At 51.2% G+C, this 14,518-nt stretch overlaps 1 protein-coding gene across 1 annotated transcript in view; it reads left to right on the top strand.

The window, feature by feature from the left end:
• The window catches only part of IGF2R (insulin like growth factor 2 receptor), a 110,463-nt gene that overhangs the window by 59,155 nt on the left and 36,790 nt on the right, over positions 1 to 14,518 (top strand). The window contains exons 19-27 of the mRNA XM_082475511.1: positions 1,153 to 1,332; positions 3,666 to 3,767; positions 4,906 to 5,007; positions 7,683 to 7,878; positions 10,620 to 10,790; positions 11,607 to 11,750; positions 11,831 to 12,006; positions 12,269 to 12,356; positions 12,828 to 13,043. Of these exons, the coding sequence (XP_082331637.1) occupies positions 1,153 to 1,332; positions 3,666 to 3,767; positions 4,906 to 5,007; positions 7,683 to 7,878; positions 10,620 to 10,790; positions 11,607 to 11,750; positions 11,831 to 12,006; positions 12,269 to 12,356; positions 12,828 to 13,043 (1,375 nt within the window). The remainder of the gene's footprint in view (positions 1 to 1,152; positions 1,333 to 3,665; positions 3,768 to 4,905; positions 5,008 to 7,682; positions 7,879 to 10,619; positions 10,791 to 11,606; positions 11,751 to 11,830; positions 12,007 to 12,268; positions 12,357 to 12,827; positions 13,044 to 14,518) is intronic.

Here is a 14,518-nt window from a genome sequence, read left to right as displayed (position 1 = left end):
CTTCGTCATCCGATGGAATGCAGTCACTGCCGGAGCTTTGGTATGTTTCCCTGGGCTCCGTGTACACGGTGCATCTTAAAATAAAGATGTATGTGTGCTTCTTTAAAAATAGCATGTCGGGAATGTACTTTCCTGGCTTGTTACGCGGCAGCTTGGAGGTGTTTTAAAGGAAGCCGGCGAGCGCTCTCTGGTGGTTCAGAGTGAGCGCCCCGTGGTGTGTACACGTGTACGTACGTGCGCGTGCTCTTGGTCGGAGCAACGGCCTCAAAGGACTGTCAGTCCTCGTTATTCACAGATTCTGTATCTGCGAAGTTGTCTACTTGCTCATGTTTATTTGTAACTCCAAATCAGTACCGGGCGCTTTCACAGTCTTCCGTGGACGTGCGCAGAGTGGCCTGACGTGGCTCTGCGTTCTCGTCTCGCCTCTCCTACCCAGACGGCCAGAGGGTGGAGACCCGAGGGGCGGGCAGTGCGGTGCCAGAAGCTCCTGGCTCCTGGCCGGGTGGGCGAGGTTTGAGTCCTTCCTCTGATGCCCGTTAGTGGGGTGGCCTTGGATAAGTCACTTAGCATGTCTGAACCTCGTTTTCTCTTTTGTAAAATAAAGAAAATAGAATCTACCAGGATCTTGAGGATTCAGGATCACAGTCTGTGTGACATAAGCTTACATATAGGTACCTCCAGTCGTCCCTTTTGGTTTGTGGGGAGAGGATTGGTTCCAGGATCTCGGCAGATACCAACATCTAAGGATGCCCGAGACCTTTATATACGGTGTCGCAGTATTTGCACATCACCTACACATATCCTCACTCTTAAGTTCCCTCTAGGTTACTTATAATACTTAACACAGTGTAAATGCTATGTTAATAGATGCTGATGGCAAATTTAAGTTTTGCTTTTTCTGGAATTTCTTTCCCCTGAATATTTTCGATCTGAAGTTGGTTGAACCTGCAGAGAGGTAGGACCTGTGAATATGGAGGTCTGACTGTGTTTCCCCTCTGTGTCCGAACAGTGGTTCTGTATTCACTAATTCAGCATTTGTGGCGAGTTTATAGAACACAGCTACTGTGAATAATGAGAATCCACTGTGTTAGTAATGAGGAAATCAGTTGTTTTCTCTTCAGAGGGAAACATAACGGACGCGCGTGTTTGCAGGGTTCATTTTCTGAGGCCGTCTCCATCAGCAACTTGGGGGTGGCGAAGACGGGCCCCATGGTGGAGGACAGCGGCAGCCTCCTTCTGGAGTATGTGAATGGCTCGGCCTGTACCACCAGCGATGGGAGACGGACCACCTACACCACCAGGATCCACCTCGTCTGTTCCAGGGGCAGCCTGGTAAGGAAGGCGCTGCTTGTCACCTGTGACCTTGGTTGCTTTGGGTTCCTCTGTGTCTCTTCACAGGGACAAAGGTTGATCTTAATTCTGCTTCAGGTCAGCATGTGATACAAACTCAGGGAGGCAAGGAGCACGGTAATGGTGCTTTCGTGGCCGTCCTTTCTCAACGTTAAGCCTGATCTCTTACTGCTGGTTTGTGACATACACTGTATGGTCTTCTGTAGACGTGAGTTTTTTCTCTGAGTGGTGCAGATGCCGCCCTGCCTGTTAGTTCCTGTGAGTCGGTGATCTGAGGATCATGGCTGCAGAATAGGTCTTAGAGACGGTTCAGTCCAAACAGCGGACTTCATAGATGAGGAGACTGAGGCTGGGTGCAGCTCAGGCCAATGGATGAACACACGGAGGGAGGTGTGTGTAATATGTCAGAAAAGCAGGGATGAAAAACCAAGGCTGGGAAATGGAGAAGGTGTTGGAGATTGCATTTGGGCCCGAGTTCCTCGGCCAGGGCAGAGCAGAAGAGAAAACTCCAAATAAAAATGCTCCGGGGTCATTGGGGATAGTTCCCATTGGTTTTTAAAAAACAATGTGGTGGAAGATGTACAACATAAGATTTACCATTTTAGCCATTTTTAGATGTACAGTTCAGTGGCATTAAGTACATTTACAGTGCTGGGCATGCATCACTGGTGTCCATTTCCAGAACTTTCTTATTCTAAACTTGATTTTTTTTTTTTTTTTTTTAACCTGGAGCCTTACATTTATACCTGGGTCACGTGTTTTTTTGAATAATTGCCAAACTCTTAGATGAACACTGAGTGGGAATAATAAAGAGCTCATGTTTATTATCAAACAGATTATTTCCAAGGGCTGGTTACACTTTTTAAGGGTCTGCTACAGCATCCTCTCACTTCGTAGACAAGAACCCGGCCCGGTGTGTCCACTCCTCTCCGCAGGCAGGGGGCCTTGGTCACTTACATACTAGGCGTCCTGCAGACGCCAAGTTTTCTCTGTCCTTTGCCAGCACACGAGTTTTTCCCAAGAGATAATGTCTTTAGAGCTTAAGGTCACTCTGATAAGGGAAGGAAAATGTTAGCTGGCTGAGCACAGCCTGAGTTGTGCAAGGAAAGTGTCACATAACTGAGCTGTAAACACACACTCTGATAAGCCGGAGTCGGCTTCCCGATTTCTGCTCTCTGTCCCAGGAAGGAATGCTGGCTGCCCAGCCCGGCCCTCGCCTCCTCCTGGGCACGTCCGGGCGTCCCCTCCCTGGGCCTCATCCCACTCCGCTGCCCCTCTCTGGTGTCTCGTTGCCACGGAGATACTGGGCAGTTCCAGGAAGTTCTCTCGGACCCTTATTTTTTCAGCTTTCCTGTGACATCCTATTTGGACAGTGTTTTTCAGTTTTCAGAGCGATTGCACGTTGTTACTGTATCCCTCAGCAGTGGTGCAGGGGGTGGCGCATCTCACGGGCCCAGGAAACACTGAGTGAGGGTCATGTCCCGGGGAGTCCCGCGGTCCCAGGACTTCTCACAGCTGCGTGGTGAGGCAGAGGGAGGGGTGTGTGTTTAGTTTACTGTTGGTAATGCTGCGGCTGAGAGGGTGGGGACTTCAGGTCAGAGGGCGCTTGGGTGAGGCGCGCGGGACAGCCTAGCGTTTCCTTCCCCTGTGCGTCTGGGCGGGCGTCTCACCTCCTCTGTGCCTCCATTTGCTCATCTGTACACAGAGGGCGGGTAGAGGTTGTCCTGAGGCTCAGCTGAGGAACGCTCATCACACTCGTTATTGAAAACACACCCAGGAGAGCGCCCGGATAGTCAGTGACTTACAGCGGGAAGAGCGTTCCCGTGTAACTAGACCCACAGCTGCAAGTAGAGCCCGGGAGCCTCCTCGTGCCCCTTCCCGGTCCATTCCCCCGCCCCGTCCCGTCCCGACCCCTCGCCCCATAGGTCAGTCTCGCCTGTGTCTGTGCTTGCGCGGCTGTGGTCACGTGCACCGGGACCTTTGGCTCTGGCTCTTGTTCTGCATCTGGGTGTAGAACGGCTTTCAACAGCGTGGACTGGACTCAGACCTCGGTTTGGGTCCCAGTTCTACCACTGACTCCTGGCGTGACCTCAGGTGAATTTCCCAGCATCCGGGCGTAAGCGAGAACATCTCCTTAGTAGGAACGCTGAGGACGTTAAGTTGTAGTTAGATAAGGCACACGAAGCACCTAGCCTAGCACTGTCCCATGATAATCCATCGTTTTTAGCTCTTTTTATTTATCAGGCAAGTATTCTTTTGGTTAGAGCGAGTTCCATTTTCTCATATTGACTTTTATCCCGGATTTGTCTTTTCAGAACACCCATCCCATATTTTCTCTCAGCTGGGAGTGTGTGGTCAGCTTCCTGTGGAACACGGAGGCTGCCTGTCCTGTCCAAGTAACGACAGACACAGACCAGGTACGGGTGCGGTCCGGGGCCTCTGGCCATTCCCATCCGGGTGTCCCAGCTCTGCACCCCTCCCCTTGTGCTTCTTAATCCCTCACGGCGTCTGCATTTCCTCCACCTCGACAGCACGCATCTGGAAGGCATCCCGCGTTCCTCTCCCTCAGCCCCGGCTCCCAGTGCTGGGATGAGAACCAGGGCCTTCAGTTTTCCTCTGGGTTCCTTCCCTTTTCCCCCCGTCACTGTCCCTTCAGCGTGGCAGGGGCTCTGGGCTCTCCATCACTGCAGAGATGGGTGCTTAAATAGCACGACCATGCCTAAGACGTGCCCCATCGTCTATCGGACACAGCCCGTGTGGTTTAACGTGACGTTTAAGGTTTTAATGCTCTGCTCCCAGCAACATCCCTGCCGCAGCCCTGTGCCTGCCGCAGTGCTGGGCTTATGCCGCTCTTCGGCCTTGGCACGTGCTCCTGCCCTCGGGTGAACCCCTGCCTGCAGAACGTGGCCGCCGGCTGCCCTGAGACGTGTTCTCTGCCCTCCCAGGGCTGCTCCTTGTGTTCACAGCACGGGGTGTTTTTCTTTATGATGGGATGGATTTCCCTCCCTCCCTTTTCAGGGCTCCGTCCGGCAGCAGAGCCCAGGCTCACCCAGATGAATGTTCCCGGCGTAGGGTCCCGGGCTTGTGGGACCCAGGGAGGGTGGGAGTTGGGGCACGCCGCCCTGGCCCAGCGGCAGTGCTTTCTGAGGCTGTGGCCACTGCTCCGTTCTCTGCATATGGCGGGTGGGGTGGAAAAAAGACACGAGGTGGTGGGGGGAGTGGGGGGCTCGTTATCCCTCCTAGAAGAGGGGAAGAGACAGGTAATCGTTTGGGGGTCTCTTACGGTTCCTCACTTTGGGGGTCAGCAGTGGTCTTGTTCAGGTAAATGAAGCAGCCTTAGGAGCTCAGATGAGGTCAGCATCTCTCAGCTGGTGTCCCACCTGGAGCGCTTCAGATGCGGTATTGGAAGGGGCCGTGAGCTCTCCCAGGGCTGCTTCTCGGACGGGGTTTAGCGTCAGTGCAGTCCACACGGGCAGGCTTTGGAGCTGCTCTGTCTTCGCCATGTTCTCATGGACTAGCTTCGAATGTGCCTCTTTGCCTCTTTTGTTCCTGCAGGCCTGCTCCATCAGGGACCCCAACAGTGGGTATGTGTTTGATCTGAACCCACTGAACAGTTCCCAAGGATATGTGGTCTCGGGCATCGGGAAGACTTTTGTGGTAAGGCTTGTGTGGTGGTTTCCGATTTGCCTTGAAAGGACGGGAGGACGCGTGCAAGTCACCTGCAGCTGGTTGCAGGGGAGGCAGGTGTCCTCAGGATTGCCCAGGGCCCTGTGACGGCAGCTTTTACCCAGGAGGAGATGAGAAAATCCAGATTGAAGGGGAAATGAGGTGAAACTGTCACCCCATCCTGTTATGGTGCAGATGTGAGGGTGTCATTCTTTAGAAAATAGGCTATACCTAACCCGTGGCCATGCGTCTGGAGTGGTGGTCCCAGGCCAGCAGCGTGGGCATCGCCTGGGAACTAGCGGGAGGTGCAGTGTCTTGTGGGTGGGGCCCAGCAGCCTGGGTTTTTTGTTTGTTTGTTTTTTATATTAATTTTTTTTTTTATTTTGTTTGTTTGTTTATTTATGGCTGTGTTGGGTCTTCGTTTCTGTGCGAGGGCTTTCTCTAATTGCGGCGAGTGGGGGCCGCTCTTCATCGCGGTGCGCGGGCCTCTCGCTATCGCGGCCTCTCTTGTTGCGGAGCACAGGCTCCAGACGTGCAGGCTCAGTAATTGTGGCTCACAGGCCTATTTGCTCCGCGGCATGTGGGATCTTCCCAGACCAAGGCTCGAACCCGTGTCCCCTGCATTGGCAGGCAGATTCTCAACCACTGCGCCACCAGGGAAGCCCTGTTTTTTAAAAATAAATTTATTTATTTATTTTTGGCTGCGTTGGGTCTTTGTTGCTGCGCGCGGGCTTTCTCTAGTTGTTACTCTTCGTTGTGGTGCGCGGGCTTCTCATTGCGGTGGCTTCTCTTGTTGCAGAGCACAGGCTCTAGGCGTGTGGGCTTCAGTAGTTGTGGCACGTGGGCTCAGTAGTTGTGGCTTGCTGGCTCTAGAGCGCAGGCTCAGTAGCTGTGGCTCACGGGCTTAGTTGCTCCGCGCCATGTGGGATCTCCCTGGGCCAGGGCTCGAACCCGTGTCACCTGCATTGGCAGGCAGATTCTTAACCACTGCGCCACCAGGGAAGCCCCAGCAGTCTGTTTTGACAAGGCCCCATGTGGCTCTGATGCCCACTGGGGTTTCAGAGCCACTGGTCAAGTGGAAATTATATTCCCCTGTAAGAGGGAGATGACCGATGGCAGTGCTCTGGGATCTTCTGACAGCACTTCCTTCATGGGCGGCCCTGACAGGGTGTCTGGAGTGGTGAGGAGGAAAATCTCCACTTAATGCTGTTCTGTTATAAACTAAGCGCTGCTAGACAGAAAGCTTTTTAAAAATCTTTATTTAGGTTTAACTTCTTCTAGCAAAATCCACAGTGGAAGAAGAGAAATACCCTTTGAAAGCAGGAAGTTGGGGTGAGAATGTCATAACAGTTTGATGCAAAGGGGACTTTGCAGGCACAGCGCATGCGGGAGGGCCTGCAGATTGTTCCAGAGCCAGAAGGCACCTGGCACGGCTCGTCACTCAGCAGCACAGTGGCTTGCAGCCCTCCCTACCCCGCCCCCTGTCAGAAGTTGCTGCTCTGGAGTTTGGCTTGTAACAGGTTATCATAGGTGACAGTACATTTGGCTGTCTGTGTGAGTGTGAGAAGCAGACAGGAACTTTGTTGAGCCCCATAGGGAACATGTCAGAAGAGGAGAGTCCCATAGAGGACATGCCAGAGGAGGTGAACCCAGGGAGAACATGCCAGCAAAGGGGAACTCTGTAGGGGACATACTGGAAGAGGTGACCCCATAGAGAATATGCTCGAAGCAGGCCAGAAAGGCTGTGCCCGTGCAGTGGCAGGGGCGGGAGGTGGCAGGTGCACAGTTGCGGACAGCAGGGACAGACTGTGGATGATGAAAGTGGAAGTGGAGTTGATTAGTAGGGTGTCTAGGCTCCTGGGAGTCAGGGCACAGCCCTTGTGCTGCCAGAAAGGCTGACACCACCGCCCACCAGCCGGCTACTTGGCACTGTTCCCGTGTCACCTGACCCTGCTGGGCTCAGCTGCCCCTACATACTACATACTTCTGTGACCACGCAGCCCACGTGGCTGCAGGGCACCTGCCTGGGTGTAGTCTTAAGTGGCCGTTTCTTAAGTAGTAAACTTTGGTCTGAAGGAAAAATACTTTGTACATGTAGTTCTTAACTTTTTATACGTTGTCCACGGACACGTGTCAGTTGTAGAGAAGTCTTTCCTTTCCGTGTCTCGTACCAAAGAGTATCCTGCTTCATTATATCAACTACTGGATTTAAATCAAATGATATCAACAGCTTTAAGAAATACAGGGGTATCCCATTATATTTATTTTTAATTAATGTGACTTCAACCATATATGCTTTTCCTCGTATAATCAAAAATACTGTAAAATTCTGGTTACTTACAGTCTCTCTCTTATACATGCTGCATTGTTACCTGCAATGTGTCTCATGCATTTAGAGATACGGGGCTGTATACACAAAGCCTTACAGGCAATTTATGGGCATTGCCGTTTGGACTTTGATTTTTGCTTTATGTACTAGCTGCAGGGTTTAATTGCCCAGGCATGGAAAGTTGGTCATTTGCCTAATGAGGAACAAATTATGCAGTTGTTTGGATAACAAGCAGACAACCCTGTTTGGCTGGGCAGGGTTTGAGTTGCTCGGGGTTGTGTTCCCGGTGAGCCGCGTGGCCTGAGTTGCTGTGTGGTTCTCGCTGTCTGGCCTGCAGTTTAACGTGTGCGGCGCGATGCCCGTCTGCGGCACCTTGGATGGAAAGCCAGCTTCCGGCTGTGAGGCAGAGACCCAGACGGAAGAGCTGAAGAATCTGAAGCCAGGAAGGCTGGTGGGACTGGAGAAGAGCCTCCAGCTGTCCCCTGAGGGCTTTATAACTCTGACCTACACGGGGCTTCCTTCCTACCCCAAAGGTGAGCTCACATCCCTGTGTTTGCAGCTAACCGGTGTCCTGGGGGTTCTGTGACTGTAAACCTTCCAGAGTGTAACGGGAGTGCCTGTAGACCCTGAGTCCTGGCCCCCCTCCCCGCCTCTGAGCCCCACGTGCCCAGCCTCCGGTGTGTTCTCCCAGCCGCCTGAATGCATCCCGCGGCCGAGGGGTCCCGGCCACTAGGTTCTGCGGCGCCCAACCCCAGGCGTCCTCCACCAGCACCTCCAGTGGCTCCTCTGATAGGAATGTGTTCACTCGGCCTTTTGTGCTGTGTTTTTCAGGTATTAAAGAAGCGGTGAGTGAAGATAACAGAAGTTACTTTGTTTTTTCCTAAATTTCTTCCTTTCCGCCAACTCCTCTACTCAGTCTTTATTGTATCTTTAAATACAGTTTTGCCTCTCCAGTGGGTTCACATTTCTACTCCTTCCTGCAGCTGTGACTGTAAACTGAAAGTTGCCATTTTTGGTGTCATAAGGTGCAAGGCCGAGTCTGAGGGCCTCGGGAGGACGGTGGTGGCGGAGTCACAGCTACCGTCGCGAATGCTCGCCGTGTGCGTGCCGGTCCCGTGTGGTCCCGTGTGGAGTGCTGTGTGCGCTTTGCATCTCATTTGCGCTCACACCTTCTGCTTCGCCACCTTCTCGCTTCACAGGGGACCAAGGCCCCGGAAGGCCCTGTGCCCTGGACAGAGCCACGGGCTCAGCGCTGGGCAGAGCCAGGGCTGGCAGCCAGGTCTCTCGATCCTCATCCTGGCTCCGCCGACTGACACGTTTCTATTTTGCGTTGAGGATCGGAGGCCCCCAGAGGCGCAGTCACACACACAGCCCGTGAGCCGCAGGGCTGAGGTTGGAACCCACGTCTTCTGACTTCTAAACCTGTGCTCTTTGCACCACACCGGGATGTACTCGGGAGGGGGCAGTCGTGTGATGTGTGGGGCGGAAAATATGAGGGACGTCTGAGTCGATGTCAGAGGAACTTAGTATCCGGAAGGGAGCGGGAACGGCTCTGCCCTCCTGCACCCGTGACAGTCTGCGGTCATCGGCTCCTTTTGTGCATCACGCGCAAGCTGACAGATCCATTAACGCGCTGGGAAGAGAACTCTTAGGGCGTCGAAGGAATGAGTTCAGGATTCCTGTGAAGGGGATTTAAGAATTGGGGTCTTCTTAACTTCAGGGACAGAAAACACGGGGCCTGGGGACTGCTATCAGATCCTGGAAGGGTTGTCCTAGAAAGGGAATTGGTCTTGTTCTGTATCATTTGTTGGGGAGGGTTTGGACCACAGACTGAGATACTTTTAGTTGGTTAGGGAGAGCTTAGTAGAGCCGGGGGCGTGGTAATCCTTTGCTTTACAGGTGGAAAGTTCTTCAGCTCTTGGTCAAAACAGGTGCTCACTCGCTTCAGTATCCAGAAAGCAGCGTGCTTCATTCTTGTTTATAATTCTCCTGCTCTCCAGTTCCAGAGTGCTGTTTAAAAATAAAATAGATTAGGCATTTATATATAATTTTTTTATTTGCCCTAATCGTGTGGCTGAAAGCCGCTGACATTTATTCTGCTGAGTTTGAATCCAGGCGCCGGCAACCCCAGGGGCGCAGCCCACGTATAACCAGCCCTTAGAGCCTCGCTGCCCAGCCTTGCTCCTTACCCTCTTTTTGCCTCAGTTTCCTCCTGTATTAGCCGGGCATCTCTGGTTCCCTGTGAGGGTTAACGTGTCCCTGACCCTAGGGTTCTTCCCCTAGTGCAGCCTCCGGCGCTCACCACCCAACCGTGGTTCCCTCCCTGCGGGAGCCTCCGCGTTGGCCGTCCTGCTTTGCGTCCTCCCCACCCCCCCCCAGGGGCCTGTGTTCATCTGGGCAGTCGGAGTGATGTTTTAAGTGTTGGGCGACACCTCTCCCAGCTCAGACCCCCCAGGGCTCCACGTGCGCCCAGAGTAGCAGCCAGCCCTGTCCAGTGGCCGAGGGACACCGGCTGCTCTTCTGACGGGGTCCCCCGCCACTGTGCTCGCTCACTCCTGCTGACCTCTTGCTTCTGGAACTGTGGAGGCCCACTCTCTCCCGTCCTCCCCACCTGAGCCTTCGTCCTTGCTGTTCTCTCTGCCCGCAGTGCTCTCCCCTCAAGACTGCCAGGCGGTTCATTTCTTCTCTTCACTTCTTCGGGGTGGGCTCAGACGGCACCTTCTCAGGGAGCCCGGCCACTGCGTTGGAAACCGCCATGCCTCGTCCCCACCACCCTTGGGGTTTCTTAGGCCCCGTCCCTGCTGCGTTTTCCTTCGTTTCCAACTGGTCTGTGAGGGGCTGCCTTTAGTTTGCGTACTACTTGGGCGCTGGACCGGAGTGTCAGCTCCCAGTAGGGTGGGTTTTCTTGTTTCTTTCACTCCTGTGTGTAGTAGGAACTTAGTAAATGTTGTCGAATAAACCCGTAAAGGAGAGTGACATTTTTCTAATGTTTGGATGGATAAACGGATATAGCATTTGCACACTTCCTGGAATAGAAGAATGCCAAGACACCAGGTTCACAGTGTAAACCGTCTTTACGTGGGTCACTATCGCAGTGAACGTGGCCACTTTGTAGTTCAGATTGGGTCCCTGAACCAGACCTGGCGCTTCGACCTGATTGTCTCAGAGGGTGGCTTGGAGGCTCGTTCCCGGGCACGCTGTCCTGGTGCCACACGCGTGTACGGCTGCACTGTCATCGCTGTGGTTTCCTACAGTTTGGTCTTCTTGTTCCCAGGGAGGGCTGATGCTTTCATCATCCGCTTCATCTGCAATGACGACCTTTACCCAGGGACCCCAAGATTCCTGCATCAAGACATTGACTCTGGCCTGGGGATCCGGGACACTTTCTTTGAGTTTGAAACTGCATTGGCCTGTGTACCTTCTCTGGTGGATTGCCAAGTCACGGGTGAGGCCGGGGCACCAGGAATTAAGAGGCTGGTCAAAAGCGTGTGTGCTCCTGTGTCAGTGTGTGTGTATTTGCCTGTGTGTGTGTGTGCACGTGTGTCTGTGTACCATATGTTTTACTTTACAGGCAGCATGATATATGTGTTACGTATTTTCTTTGAATAATATTAGAATTGTAAAGCTTCTTTTGAAGAGAATCTGGATACGTAATTAATGGTTTTGAGCTATAGTTTGGGGTCAGAAGCTGGTTAAGAACGGAGAAGAAAACTAGGGGAAGAAAATCAAGTACACTGTCAGAGCTTCTTACAGCGTAAGAGAAGAAAAGAACAAGAGGATGAAGCTCCGTACGGTGTACCTGGATGCTGAGCTGGGTCTCCAGCCGCCCTCATTCTTTGTGGTGGCCCCCAGCCTCACCTCCACACGCGTGGTGATTTGTTGTAATGGAGGTTTTGAGGGTCAGGACAGGTGTATGTTTCTGTAGGAGAAGCCTCTCGGCTTCCTGTGGATCTCCTCATTTCTCTGTTATGAATGTTTTTATTTTTTAAAAAATAGTTATTTATTTATTTATTTGGCCGTGCTGGGTCCTAGCTGTGCCAGGTGGGCTCCTTAGTTGCGGCATGCGTGTGGGATCTAGTTCCCTGACCAGGGATCGAACCCGGGCCCCCTGCATTGGGAGCGCAGGAGTCTTAACTGCTGCGCCACCAGGGAAGTCCCTGTTATGAATGTTAAGTTCGTGCATCCTTGGTCTTCGGGGTTGAAAGGCGGTGCCCAAAGCTGCCGGGAAGGCAGGGATTTCCAGCGCTTTCATGTGTTTCAGATCTCGCTGGGAATGAGTATGATCTGAGCGGCCTAAGCAAAGCCAAGAAGCCTTGGACTGCGGTTGACACCTCAGCTGATGGAAAAAGGAGAACCTTCTACTTGAGTGTCTGCAATCCTCTCCCGTACATTCCTGGCTGCCACGGTGAGTTCCGAGCATTGGACTCAAGTTCGTTCTGCCTGTCCTGCCACCCCCAAGTTCATCGGCTTTCCTGGCCCTTCCAGGCAGTGCAGTGGGGTCCTGCCTAGTGTCGGAAGACAACAGCTGGAACCTGGGCGTCGTGCAGGTCAGTCCTCAAGTTGCCGCCAACGGGTCCCTGAGCATCGTCTACGTCAACGGCGACAAGTGCGGGAACCAGCGCTTCTCCACCAGGATAACGCTCGAGTGCGCCCACACGATGGTGCGTGTCTGTCGTGCCTCATTCTCACGCCCCTCCAGTCTCCAGATCTTCTGTCTGATGTAGAACTTGCCTTAGTTTTCAGGGGTTTTAGGCCATCGATAGGGTTCGACTAGAATGTGCTGTTTCCCCCCAGATCTGATGTGTTTCATAAGTGCCGTGTACTTTTCTTGTGGAGGTTAAAAGTTGGGTATTAGTTCTAGCTACCATTTGACTCATTTTTTTAATAAATGAGAACACAGTGAGCTGTTGGTTTCCGTTGTAGGGATCCCCGACCTTTCAGCTCCTGGACGACTGTGAGTATGTGTTTGTCTGGAGAACCGTGGAAGCCTGTCCCGTCGTCCGCGTGGAAGGTAAGACCCGGCCCTGCTCACTGATCCTGGTGAATGTGTGAAGTAGGGGGTGTTCTAACAGCATCTTAGATGCGAAACCCGTGCATGATCATGAAACGTCTGTTAGTGGACGGACAGCTTCTTATCCTTGATTCTTTTTACTCCACTCCGTTGCTCACTTTGCCAGCTGCGTTCTCCTCACCTACCCAGCCTGACGGGCTCTTGGCATCTCACGCTTGAGAATATGAACGTGGGGTTTGGTTTTGTCTAAGTGGATCTTCATCCTGTGACCTAAGCTCTTCGAGAGAGCTGTTTGCCAGGCAGTTTGTCTTATGCAAACAGACAAAAGGAGAGAACGTGGAAGTGATGATGTTTAATGCCTCTTTTAAGACAGCACTTAGCAGAAAAGTTGCAGAACTTTTAAAAGTTGCAGAACTTTTGCCTGACGGTGTGAGTGTGTGTAATTGCCCTTCCCTTCTCGTGTTCTTGAAGGGGACAACTGTGAGGTGAGAGACCCAAGGCATGGCAACATGTATGACCTGAAGCCTCTTGGCCTAAATGACACCGTCGTGAGCGCTGGCGAATACACCTATTACTTCCGGGTCTGTGGAAAGCTGTCCTCAGGTGTCTGCTCGACCGATGACAAGTCCAAAGTCATCTCATCCTGTCAGGCAAAGCGGGGACCCCAGGGATTTCAGAAAGTGGCAGGTACCGTGGTTGTTTCTTCTCTTTTTGCAAAAGAATGGAATTCCACATTTAAGATGTTATGATTATATCTTATGATTTAAGATCTAAAGATTATAACTTTCCTGAGTAGGAGGAATGTCTGCTGTATTCCTGTAAAACAGTGTGTGAGTGATGTTTTTTTTTTTTAATCTTTATTGGAGTATAATTGCATCACGATACTGTGTTAGTTTCTGTTGTACAACAAAGTGAATCAGCTGTATGCATACACATATCCCCATATCCCCTCCCTCTTGAGCCTCCCTCCCACCCTCCCTATCCCATGTCTCTAGGTCATCGCAAAGCTGATCTCCCTGTGCTATGCTGCTGCTTCCCACAAGCTAACTATTTTACATTCGATAGTGTATACATGTCGATGCTACTCTCATTTCACCCCAACTTCTCCCTCCCCCACCACTCCGTGTCCTCAAGTCCATCCTCTACGTCTACGTCTTTATTCTTGTCCTGCCACTAGGTTCATCAATACCATTTTTTTTTTTTTAAGATTCCATATATATGTGTTAGCATACAGTATTTGTTTTTCTCTTTCTGACTTACTTCACTCTGTATGACAGACTCTAGGTCCATCCACCTCACTACAAATAACTCAGTTTCGTTTCTTTTTATGGCTGAGTAATATTCCATTGTATATATGTGCCCCATCTTCTTTATCCATTCACCTGTCGATGGACACTTAGGTTGCTTCCATGTCCTGGCTATTGTAAATAGTGCTGCAGTGAACATTGTGGTACATGAGTCTTTTTGAATTATGGTTTTCTCAGGGTATATGCCCAATAGTGGAATTGCTGGGTCATATGGTAGTTCTATTTTTAGTTTTTTAAGGAACCTCCATACTATTCTCCATAATGGTTGTATCAGTTTACATTCCCACCAACAGTGCAGCAGGGTTCCTTTTTCACCACACCCTTTCCAGCATTTATTGTTTCTAGATTTTTGATAATGGCCATTCTGATCAGTGTGAGGTGATACCTCATTGTAGTTTTGATTTGCATTTCTCTAATAATTAGTGATGTTGAACATCTTTTCATGTGCCTCTTGGCCATCTGTATGTCTTCTTTGGTGAAATGTCTATTTAGGTCTTCCACCCATTTTTTAACTGAATTGTTTGTTTTTTTGACATTGAGCTCCATGAGCTGTTTGTATGTGTTGGAGATTAATCCTTTGTCCGTTGTTTCATTTGCAAATATTTTCTCCCATTCTGAGGGTTGTCTTTTCATCTTGTTTATGGTTTCCTTTGCTGTGCAAAAGTTTTTAAATTTCATTAGGTCCCATTGTTTATTTCTGTTTTTATTTCCGTTATTCTAGGAGGTGGGTCAAAAAAGATCTTGCTGTGGTTTATGTCAAAGAGTATTTTTCCTGTGTTTTCCTCTAAGAGTTTTATAGTCTTACATTTAAGTTTTTAATCCGTTTGGAGTTTATTTTTGTGTATGGTGTTAGGG

This window comes from Balaenoptera physalus, assembly GCF_965194825.1.
Source record: "Balaenoptera physalus genome assembly, chromosome: 9".
Taxonomy (NCBI): Eukaryota; Metazoa; Chordata; class Mammalia; order Artiodactyla; family Balaenopteridae; genus Balaenoptera; species Balaenoptera physalus.
This window is presented reverse-complemented; position numbering and strand designations above follow the sequence as displayed.